Source organism: Giraffa tippelskirchi, chromosome 1, assembly GCF_054371585.1.
Source record: "Giraffa tippelskirchi isolate mGirTip1 chromosome 1, T2T-mGirTip1v1.2.pri, whole genome shotgun sequence".
Taxonomy (NCBI): Eukaryota; Metazoa; Chordata; class Mammalia; order Artiodactyla; family Giraffidae; genus Giraffa; species Giraffa tippelskirchi.
This window is the reverse complement of record NC_137275.1, coordinates 164,140,174-164,152,414: the sequence shown is the minus strand read 5'-3', so window position 1 is coordinate 164,152,414 and position 12,241 is coordinate 164,140,174. Positions and strand designations below refer to the sequence as shown.

General features: G+C 39.5%; 1 protein-coding gene across 2 annotated transcripts in view; it reads right to left on the bottom strand.

The window, feature by feature from the left end:
- The window catches only part of ENTREP1 (endosomal transmembrane epsin interactor 1), a 69,542-nt gene that overhangs the window by 52,487 nt on the left and 4,814 nt on the right, over positions 1-12,241 (bottom strand). For both annotated transcript variants that reach the window (XM_081504310.1, XM_081504318.1), the window contains exon 2: positions 6,192-6,248. In XM_081504310.1, coding sequence (XP_081360436.1) covers positions 6,192-6,248 — 57 coding nt within the window. The remainder of the gene's footprint in view (positions 1-6,191; positions 6,249-12,241) is intronic.

Here is a 12,241-nt window from a genome sequence, read left to right as displayed (position 1 = left end):
TTTCCTTGTGCATTCATGTCTTTTGTTCCTCACTGAGATCCTGAGGGATGGTTGATTTCCCACTGTACAGATGAGGAAACTGAGTGGATAAATTCCTTATCCACTCACTGATTGAAAGTGACAAGACTAAGTCCCAAAACTTGACCTTCTGTCACCTTCTGTCTGATATTTTTGAGTCAAGGGCAAAATTCCTTAAGCTTTTGCCACTTGGGAATGTGAAAAAAAAAGTAGACAGTCAGCAATAAAGAAATAACTTATTTAAATTATGTTACACATACACAGCACTGTTGGCCACAGAGAAATACCTACTAATTTGCCAATGGAGGAGGTGAGGTACTAGCACACTGAAACAAGCAATGGACGAGGAATCAAAGCTCCTAGGTTCTTTCTAATAATAGTTCATCTGTTTGCGAAGTGGACAAGCCAGTTAACTCTTGAGCCACTGGTTCATTATCTACAAAACAAGAATAATACCTGCCATAGAAATCATACAAGAAAGGTAAATGAAAGAACCTGGTAAACTCTTATGCATTATATGCATACAAGAGAGTAGTATTAATAATTGTAAAGAGTGAGAAAAGCCCTCCATATTTATGCCTTCAAACACCAAGTGTGGGGACTTCCCTGGTGGTCTCGTGGTTAAGAATCCATGTTCCAATGCAGAGGACATGAGTTTGATACCTGGTTGGAGAACTAAGATCCCACACGCCCTGGAGCAACTAAGCCCACTCAGCAACAAGAGAAGCCCAGACACCACAACTATAGAAAAGCCCACATGCTGTGATGAAGATCCAACGCAGCCAAAAATAAACCTGTTTTTAAAATACCAAGTGTGAAACAATCATAATGTTTCAGTTTATACGCAGGATTTTATAATAACCTGGTGAAAATGACCATCTAAAGTTAAAACACCATCTGGTAACTAAAGAGGATTTTGGACACCTATAATATGAGAGCTAGAAGGACTCTTAAAGAGAGTGCTCTAAGTCCCTCATTTTATAGAAGCGGAAATCAAGAGATTTCCCCAAGACCATCCAATAATTATGGTAACATGTCAGCATTAAAATGCAGGTTTCTTGAACTTTCAAACCAGGGAGCTCATTCCAAATTATTAACAACCATGAAATATACTTGAAAAAACCAAAGTGCACAAGCCAGAGCTTCAGAGTTTCTTTTATAAATGTACAGATTCCTAAACTGTGCCGAGGTATTCTGCCCCCCTCCTGTTCTTTATATCATCAGGAATGAAAGGGCCACTACCTATCCTGCACCGTAACCCATCTATATGCATATTTCTGACTATCTAGTGATGCCAATTTGTCAGTCTCTTTTGACAAAAGGGTCTGGATGTTCCATTACTCTTCCTGTGAGGCACAATAAGATGGAAAGAAACTGGATCCCCACATGGTTTCATGGAGAAGGACCATCTTGCCAGCCTAGCCGACTAGGGCTATTAGCTGAGGGGGAATAAAATCTCTGTATACCTTATGCATCCCATTTTTTGAGGCTCTTTGGGGAATGAGGTTTTACCCTAGATACTATAATCTTGAAGTTAGAAGAGAAACTGATGGAACATTTTCTAAAAAGAGCCAATTCACTTACTTCTATTTTTAGTCTAGGGTTCAAATCAACAAGACCTGCAGTTGAGAATAAACCACATACAAAACCCAAGAACAACACTGGAGAAGAATCTTCTTCATTCTTGGTGCTAGAGAATAAAGCTGTCTTTGATAGTCATTGAAGGTCATATTCATCCCCTCTGTTCCAAACTGACAAGAAAAATAAAAAAAACTATAGCTCAAATTAGCACTTCATAAGCAACCAAAACTGTAGGAAGCATACCACCAAAGAAAAACACCAGTTACTGAGGTTGCTGCCCCAGAGTGAGACCCTTCCACTCCCTCAAACAGAAACCAATGAGTCTTAATCTTTAAGTTTCAGGAGGAAGCCGCAAAGAAAAAAAGAAAAACAAAGACTGACCGCTAGTAGAACTTCAGCCTCATTATATGTTCACTGTAATGCATTAGCATGTTATGACACAACCACCAATACCATGACACTGGATGATGGCCGTGATAACAACTGGAAAAGCCCATACAAGGACTGAAAAGGAGAGCTGCATTAGTTCCAGGTCTCCTGGAACTTGTTGCCCGGTTCTTGGATAACACATGGGTATTCTTTCCACTCTTTCCAATTCCCTCCCTTTTACCTCGACTCTCCTATATATTTGGTGTCTCTCACCCAAACTGGGTTGAGAAGTTGATTTGTGAACTAGGTTCCCTCTTCTCTATCCTCTGTCCATCAATTAAAGCTTGTGCCATTCCAGTCTCAGCATGGTTTCATTACTGGCTGTGCAAATTCAATAAGAAAATAACTTCCCTGGCTGAGACAGGGGCTCTCTACCTGGGATATCAGGTCCAGTCATCCCATTCTGTAACTATCTTACCAAGACAACTCCATTTTCCAACTAAGGTGCCTAGATAAGACAGTCTTTGACGTCATTCCCAGCACCGAATCTATGATTTCTAAACAAATCTACAACATTTTATTAGAATGAAAAAATGAATGATAACTAGAAAAAAATAAGACCATTCTTTTAAAAATGTTTGATCTTGATGGAAACTATACAAGTATTTTTTATAGAACACCTCCAACATACACACACAAATGCATACACATACACATACCCCCAATCCTAATTCCAGTCATAGCCAAAACAGACACAAACATTCACAAAGTATCTCCCAACATTGTATTTTGTTCTGGCGTCTGAGTATTTTATCAATAAAAGGAAGAGGACTCAGTGAATGGAAGTTTCCAACTCTGAGTTTCCATGAAAACTACAGTTTGAAGGAACTAGGTCAAACCAACCCTTCTTTGTTCAAACCAGTATAAACCTGATGTAATCACGGAAACAAACACAAAAAGGAGCACAAATGCAAATAGCTCTCAGAAGGAAGTGCTCAAGTGTTCTAGACCAGGGTGTCCACAGCAACTCAAAACCGAGAACAGCTTGCCACTGGAGAGCCCCTGAAAAGACCAACCAGCCCCCTCCCAAACTCTGCTGCCAAAATACTCCCTAACCCCCCTAAAGTTAAAAGCAGGTAAACACAAAGTTCAGAGAACAATAACAAGTGAGAAACATTTAAGACAAAAAGAGAAACTTTGAGAACTAACCCAGAACCTAAACAGCTTATTGGTTGCCAGAGTAACCCCACTGTTCAAAAATAAGTATGTCTTGAGCCTACTGGTCATGGGGAGAGACCCCTGTCCTCACAGAACTGACTGACCATCTACTAGGGGACACAGGAGCGGTTCACCCAGGAAAGCACTCAGGCTGCTCTCAGACCAAGGAGCCAGTACTCAGAGGTTGGGACCAGGTGAGGGGCATGCAGGAGGGGCCACTCAATCAAGGTGGTTCAGGAAGGTATCTCTCTCTCAAAATGACTGCTGAGCTGAGACCCAGAAGAGGAGGTACCTAAGCAAACAGCTCAGGGCAGATGGTCCTGGTCTGTGAAGGACAGCCTGGCTGTGCCAGGGTGAGAAGGCACCCCTGTAGGTAGAGTGTGGGATGTGGAGGTGGGTAGGGCTGTAACTAGGACCAGCTCAGCTGGGGTCTGTGATGAAAACACATGGGCACTTCTGGTTTCTCTAATGAACACAGCCTCCCACTCAAATCAACTGCAGATTCCCTAAACTCACAAAGGGCGATGCTTGCGGGGCAAAAAAAAAAAAAAAAGTATCCACTGGGGGTGAGGGTGGAGGTGGGGTGGCTCTGCCACCCCATGGTGTCATTAGATTATCCTCTCTGTTCAGAAAAGAAAACTAGACACTGGAAAGTCAAGTGGCTTGCACAAAGTGACAGAACTCTTCCACAGAAGAGCTAGGACTCAAACTAGGAGTGTCTGACTGGCACATCAGTTTTTTTCATTTTGCTTTTTAACATAACAAAATTATTTGGCACAGGTTATAATGATATACAATTAAGATTCACACAGACTGTTTTTTTCCTTTTTATACTGACTAAGGCTCAATGGGCTTCCCTGGTGATTCAGGCGGTAAAAAATCCGCCTGGAATGCAGGAGACCAAGGTTGGATTCCTGCATTGGGAAGATCGCCTGGAGAAAGGAACGGCAACCAACTCCAGTATTCTTGCCTGGAGAATTCCATGGACAGAGGAGCCTGGTGTGCTCTAGTCCATGTCTAACTCGCAGAGTTAGACACAACTGATTAACACATACATAAGGCTCAAATGACCTACTGATAGAAAGTTTTCCTTTGCACAATTCTTGTCAATTAATTTATCTTCTTTATAAATTGATGTTAATTAACATTTCAAAATAATCACAAATGGCCTTCTAAATACATATTCTTAACAGTCAAAACATAGAAGCTCAAATGTCCAATAGACTCAACAACCTAAGGTAATACAGAAATATGACAAAAAGCTACTTAGCAATTCTAAGTGATAGGCATATGAACTCCTTGCTCAGGAAAACATAATAGCTACTGATATGAACTTAATTTAATATTAAATAGAAAAAGCAGGCACAACATGATATGCACAAACTGGTTACAACTTTGTGACAAAGTTCATATACTTATCAACAAAGATGAGAAATATATTTTTATTAGGGTTATTTTCAGTTAAAATTGCTTAAGCTCACAGAATAAATTCACAAGGCACCTTTCCACAAGAAAACAGTGTTAAAGAAAGAAATGTTTCAAAAGGTGGACTTTCTTAATATCTGTCTAGAAGAGGCAGTCACTCTCTTCTTCATCATTTGAAATTTTAAAAGTACAAATAGCACTAGATTAGATAGTTTTCTGATTTTAACTTATTTAAATACCTGAGGTTCACTGAGCATTTCAATAATGACCCAATGGAAAAGGACAGTGCAAAGATGACGCATATAGTGAAATACTAGTATAAACACTGAACACCATCAAAAATTTTTCTGCAGAGACTGTAACCTAGAGAGTTGTTGCCAAACAAACCCCAGGCACACACAGCACATGCCACAAGATTCATCCAAAGCCTCCTTTTCTCCTATCCTGCTGTCTAATATATTAAAATACTGCATCAATAATTTGTTCCTTCTGGAAATATTAGCAAAGTTTCACCAAATGAGATGCGAAATGTTATAAAATGTTGCCTGCATTGTCTTCTGGGTCTGAAAACTCTCCAGGTTAGTTTTTCAAGACCATCAACACAGTACCATTATTCTCATTGTATTTTAAAATGTGCTTCTCCTCCTTGTAAGAATTTAACTAGTTTCATATTTCTTAACCATCACCTTGCAAACAGTAGTCTGACGGACAGTCTGGCTATATTAAGATGTTTACAGAATGAGTTTAGAAAATCATTTAACCCTATTTTGAAATGGATGGGAGAAAAATAAGAAGAGATGCTATACAGAAAAAATAATTTTTAATTATACTTCATATCAAGTTTCCTAGATCCTCTACCTCATCCTTGTACATTAGCCTCTCTGTGCATTTGTCTATTTTTTATAGCATTGACTGAATCAAAAGGACACAGCAAATAAAAACAAAGGATGAATCGTACACTTTAAAATGGTTCCTTTTATACTATGTGAGTTTTACCTCAATACCTTAAAAAAGGACAAAGTCAATAATATATGCCTCTACTGCCATGAAAGTATATGTGATAAAATATAATAGATGTGATAAAGAGAGAATATAGGGAATCTAAGCAAGGAATTTCTGAGATTATCCAACCAAAACATTATAACAATAAAAAATAATGTATTCATGATTGAAGCTGAGATTTCCTTTAAAAGAATGAGAAAGAAAAAGAATGTGGAGAATCTCCTCAAGACTGGCTAAGAGTTGATAACTGTTGAAGCTGAATGACTGGTACAGGGAGTCCATTATATCATTCCTTCCACTTCTGTGTATGTTCAAAACATTCAGAGTAAGCTGTTTAGTTTTGCTTTGCTTTGTGTCTGTTATATCTTTACCATAGAGCTAATTCTGGAACTTGAAACACACGTATAGCAAAATTACCATCTCATTTTACTGTTATGAGACCATCTGGAAAATAGTGCCCATTGTTAACTTCTTTTTTTAAGGAACGAGAAAGCTTTAGCATTTCAACAATTTGTCTCTATAGACTTCATAAATAGCACATTTTACAAAGGATAAAAATTTATAAGATCAGTACATACCAGGAGTATCATAGGTCGCTTCCATGTTGTTAATCCTATGATTCCAGAGAGTATCACCTACAAGGATAAACAGTATCAGAAATCTAGAAAAGGGACCAGTTCCAATAACTAATCCCAATCTCTAAAGTATATATATTTTTAAAAATACATGAAATTTCAAAGGTTTCTACCTCAAACATTTAATATTCCTATTGATTACATGGGCCCTGGTAGACCATCTTGAACTATCTTTCATGTCCATGGTCCTAAAATGTTTTCACTGACTGTATGGTTTTTATTAAGGTCAGTTAAGAACACACAAACAGAAAGTAGCCTACCTTCTAATAAATGAAGGAATCAGTATTACCCATCCAGGCTTCCGGCCCCTAGTAGCACCTAATCTGTAGCCAGTGAGTGAGTGAGTGAGTGAGTGAATGTCGCTCAGTCGTGTCCGACTCTTCACGACCCCATGGACTATACAGTCCTTGGAATTCTCCAGGGCAGAATACTGGAGTGGGTAGCCTTTCCCTTCTCCAGGGGATCTTCCCAACCCAGGGATCGAACCCAGGTCTCCCACATTGCAGGCGGGTTCTTTACCAGATGAGCCACAAGGGAAGCCATAATCTGTAGCCAGAGTCAGCCTCAAAACAAGAACGTATGAGGCTTCCCTGGTGGCTCAAGGGTAAAGAATCTGCCTGTCAATGCAGGGGACAGGGGTTCAATTCCTGTCCAGGAAGATCCCACATGCCATGGAACAACTAAGCCCATGAACCACAACTACTGAGCCTGTGCTCTAGAGCCAGTGAGTCGCAACTACTGAAGCCCGCTCACCTGGAACCCAAGCTCCGTAAGAAAAGCCACTACAATGAGAAGTCTGCATTCCTCAACTAGAGAATAGCCCCTGTTCACCACAACTAGAGAAAATCCAAGTGTAGCAACAAGACCCAGTGCAGCCATAAGTAAGAAATAAAAGTCGTTTTTGTTTTTTAAAAAAAAAGAAGAATGCCTGGCCACAACCATCCCTTCATTAGGTAAGTACCCATCCTTCATGCATGCGTGCTAAGTCACTTCAGTTGTTTCTGACTCTTTGCAACCGTAGAGATCGCAGCCCTCCAGGCTCCTCTGTCCATGGGATTCTCCAGGCAAGAATACTGGAACAGGTTGCCATTTCCTTCTCCGAGGATCTTCCCAACTCAGGGACAGAATGCATGTCTCTTAAGTCTCCTGCATTGGCAGGTGGGTTCTTTACCACTAGTGCCACCTGGGAAGCCCCATCCTTCATGGGGCAAGTCATTTCCTCAAAATGGTAAACAAGGCCTTTCAGGATCTTCCCCTGCCTACTTCTCAAGCCTGGTTTCCATTTATCCTTGGTCCACCCACCACACACCCTCCTTCCAGGCATACTTTTCCTTCCTCAGACTGGCCAGGCTCTAGACATTCTAGGGCTTTTTGCTTCTCTTTGCCACTGAAATCTCTCAACTCCCCTCCACTGTCCTGCCTGAGAATGCCTATGCATTCTGCAAGGCACCAACTCACAGTTACCTTTCTGTTAAGCCTTATTAATCTCAACACCTCACCCTCCTAGAAGCCCTCTACACATAATTTTTCTCCCTCCAAAATATCATTTCATTTTTGTCTTGCCCACTGACTGTGAACTCCTGTCTTGTCTCTCTGAATCCCCAGCTCCTAGCACAGCGCTTGTCACATGACTGGCAATTTGAAAATGTTCTTAAACACTTATTCCACAAAGGGGGAGGGAATACAGAGAGAAATATCTCATGTTGCAGAATGATATGTCAGTAAACAACCTAAACATCCTCAGTAAAGAAGAACCAGCATTTTGCCAAAATATAACATGGAAGCCACCATCAGCCCTTTGAATAACACAGTTCATAAGCAGGTCAGAAAGGATGAGCAAAGTAATTATTCAGCCCAGGGACATTCTGATGCCATCGAAACACATTTATCTTTGTGTATGCAGTAAAGTGAATCTCCTGAAGGCAGTTATGAGGATTTTCTTTCAAGAGCACTTTTTACCAAAATCACTCAAATGCACTATTTCACAAGAACTTTTTATTTAACTCTAAGGATTACAGCGCTACTTGAAATCCAAAGCTCACAGGCCTGCTTGCAATACTCTCAATTCTCCATTTATTGACTGAGGGCAATCATTTCAGAACAAACCAGCAGAGGACAAGTCTACCCACTTATATCGAGGACGAGAAATATATATGGGCAGATAGGGGACCGCTTCTTTGTATATATCTATGTTTAAACATACTATCAGCAGCCTGTTTTGTGCACTATATACTTTCATCATCTTAAATTCAATAGGATATTTCCTTCCTTTAAATGATTTCTTCCAGGAAACATACTTGGTGGGGCTCGTCTAGACCAGGGGTCCCCAACCCCTGGGTGAGTACCAGTCTGTGGCCTGTTAGGAACTGGGACACACAGCAGGAGGTAAGCGGCGGACCGGTGAATGAAGCTTCATCTGTATTTACAGCCACTCCCCACTGCTTGCATTACCGCCAGAGCGCTGCCTCCTGTTAGATCAGGGGTGGCATAATAAACGTAATGAGCATCAGTCATTCTGAAATCATCCCCTTCCCATCTGTGGGAAAAACTATCTTCCACAAAACCAGTTCCTGGTGCCCAAATTGTTGGGGACTGCTGGTCTAGAGGGCCTGGGCTGATTCTACTTACAACCTGGAACTTGAAATCCATGAGGCCTTGAGGACCAGGTTCCTTACGTGGATTTTAACTATACACACACATGCATAGGGGTGTGATTCTTACCAAAAACATCATAAAAGACACTCCTCCTCCTCTTCTTTTTCTCTCTCAACAAATACTTCATTGGAAATCACTTTCTGCTTACTGGACTAGCTCTCATTCATTTCCATTTAATGGCTACATAATATTCCTTTGTATAGCCAGCACCTAATGTATTCAATCATCTGCATATTCATATGTATTCACTCTTTTTTCAATGTATTGCCCTCACTAACAATCTTGCAAAAAAAAAATGTTGCAGTAAACATCACGCACATATATCCTTACAAACAAGTGCTTTTTATTTCTGGTTGACTAAAGTCCCAGGAGTAGTACTGCTCAAGTTGAAAGGAGTGTATGTGTATAAATAAATACATGAATAAATAAAATATTTTGATAGATCGTGACAGATACAATTTCAAATGAAGGGTCTCTGGAACAAAAGAACTAAGCTTTCTTTCTTTTTTCCTTTTAGGGAGAACTTAGCATATATGAGCAAACTAAATTTAAAACATAATTGTTAAAAAAATACAAAATGTATTTGACAAATAAGAAATATCAATAATCTCAAAACATATATGACAAAGAAACGTAAGACCTCAGTAGGAAGAAATAAAACCTTATTGAGCAATATTAAATAAAGATCCAAATAAATCAAGACCTATACCACATTCATGAGTTGGAAGACAAAATACTTAAAGATATCATTTCCATCTGAATTGTTCTGCAGACTTAGCACTCACCCATTTTAAATTTCAGGAGGATTTTTGCAAACAACACTCTTTACGGATGCTTCAAGAAACTATATTCCAGTTGTAGGTGGGGAGTTGTTCAGTCCTGAACCCTGCAACAAAGTCTCACACCAGCTTCTACTCAGTTTTTCTCTTTCTTTAGGCTTAAGTAAGCCCTAACACACTAGAGGAACTGTGACTGATGAGATGGAGAAGGGGAAGCAGAGGAAGTAGGACTGGATAGGTAGAAGCCCCTGGAATGTTGAACAAAAGTGTTGCAGCTGGGGATGAATCCTTTAAGAGCTCAAGACTTAAGAAATGGAGGTTCACATTTTGGGGAAAGGTGTGGAATTCATGATTGAGGAGAGGGGATGGGGACATGAAAAGGAAGATGCAGTGTATTCAATGCCTCCACTCTCCTCAGTGGCAGCAGCAGCTGGAGCTGCATCAGAAGGGACTCAAGAAGGGCCCTAACACTGGCCTTTCATTACACCATAATGCTATTATTTGTTCAATTGTGTTTTACACTCACTTGCAATCTCATGAGGACTTGGATCTCTGAATATTCACTCAAGTATCACTAAAGGCTCCTAGGGGCACTCAGTTAGTTATGGCAGGAGTCAATGAGTGAATGAGTGGATAAAGAATAAATGAATGAATGAAGGTCAAAAACAGGAGATCAACTTACTCAAAGATGACTGTGTAAGCCTAAACACATTTTTCACTCCTGTGCTTCTTAAAAGAGTACAGCAACAGTAAAAAGCAACTCTATTAGCATTCTTTCTGCCCAGTGCAAGATACAACATGCTCTGAATAAATAGGTAAGAACCTATTTTCTAATATCAAATTATCTCTGTATTATTATAATGAGATTGATTACAATTTTGGTTTCACTTACTCGACCCATTCCTTGTAGCTTATAGGGAAAAGCAGAGGCCTTTCTTTTTTTCTAATATTGCAAAGAAGGATATTGAGATACTCCAGGCAAGAATCATTGTTACCCACCATATATTGTAAATGTGCCTGAACTTTTCAGCTTAAAAATCAAATCATTAAAGTCAAAAGCATATATTAATAATTCTACTACCCTATTCTTCTGTGTTAATCCATTAACACGTGCGTACATACTCAGTCGCTTCAGTCACATCTTTACAACCCCACGGACTGTAGCCCACCAGGCTCTTCTGTCCATGGAATTACCTGGCAAGAATACTGGAGTGGGTTGCCATTTCCTCCTCCAGGAATCCATTAACATGCTGTAGTGCAAAAATGTTCTGAATTCTGAATTGCTCATCAAAAGTTGCTATATCTAAATACAGAGTTAAAAAGAGTCATGTTATAGACATCCCATATTTACCTTGTAAAAAAACACACAATATTCACACCTCTTAGTAACTTATCTTGCCCTACAGCTTCTACACTGAGATTTTTTTTTAATGTATATGTGCATGTATCAATCTTTATCTGCCCAGGGTAACTCAGTAAAAGATCTGACAAAGTGGACAACTGGGTATTTCTTGTGTATGCTTGCTGGTTACCACAATATCCCACAGAACAAAACACAAAAACTAGTCTGTTCACCTTACTTTAATGAAATATTGTCTTTATGCTTAAAAAACATTGACAGAAGTTCTAGTATGTACCAGGCCTGGTGCTAGCGCTCAGCAACAAAGCATTTTCCTAAGTGTTCTCTAATTATACTTTAACAAACTCAACTCTGAGGCAAGAATCGTCTCACTCATTTTTATAGATGAGTAACTGAGGCTGAGAGGCTGAACATTTGCTCAAGAACTTATGACTCTGCTGTTACATAAAATTAAGGACCAAAGAAAATGACATTCATATCAAAGGTTATACTTTAAAAAACTGCTGCAATATGAAAGTAGTACTTGATGACCATGACAGAAAAAATGTATTTACTATTGTTTGACTAGTAGAGATTTTAGAATTTTTGTGTTAGTTTCCCCTTTGAATCATTCATTTTTTACATTTTGTCACTGTAAAATTTTTTTAAGATTAACCTTAAGGTTCACCAATGTCTGTGTCTTTATAAGGAACTGGAATCTTGCCAAAGAATCACAGAATCAAGAGAGTGGTGACCATGAGCGCAGGTCAGTGACTTCAACACAAAGACATGAATGATGATAAATGCCATTAGGGTCCCCAGAGAAGAACAAAAAATAGTAACTAATTCTCTACCACTTGCCTGAAATATCTCCCAAGGATCATACATGTCATTAGGGTCAGGAATTTTGGCTTTTGAGGGAGACAGAAAACAATGCAATTCTCTCTACTCTTTCATCAATCTAAAAGTGTGGTAGGCTGGTCTCTGTAATCCCAGTGGGATCTAAGTAATATTAACTATGCCTCCAAACCAGGAGCCAGGACAGCACGGACTGAATATGGACATTCAAATCCTCCCTGTGCCACCCACCTGGGTCAAACTTCAGTATATTTTTAAAGTGTCTAATCTCTTAGCTTCATGAACTTTGGGAATAATAATAGATTGAGTCATTAGTCAAGGACACCAGCAAGAAAACAGATGATCATAGAGTGCCCAAAAAC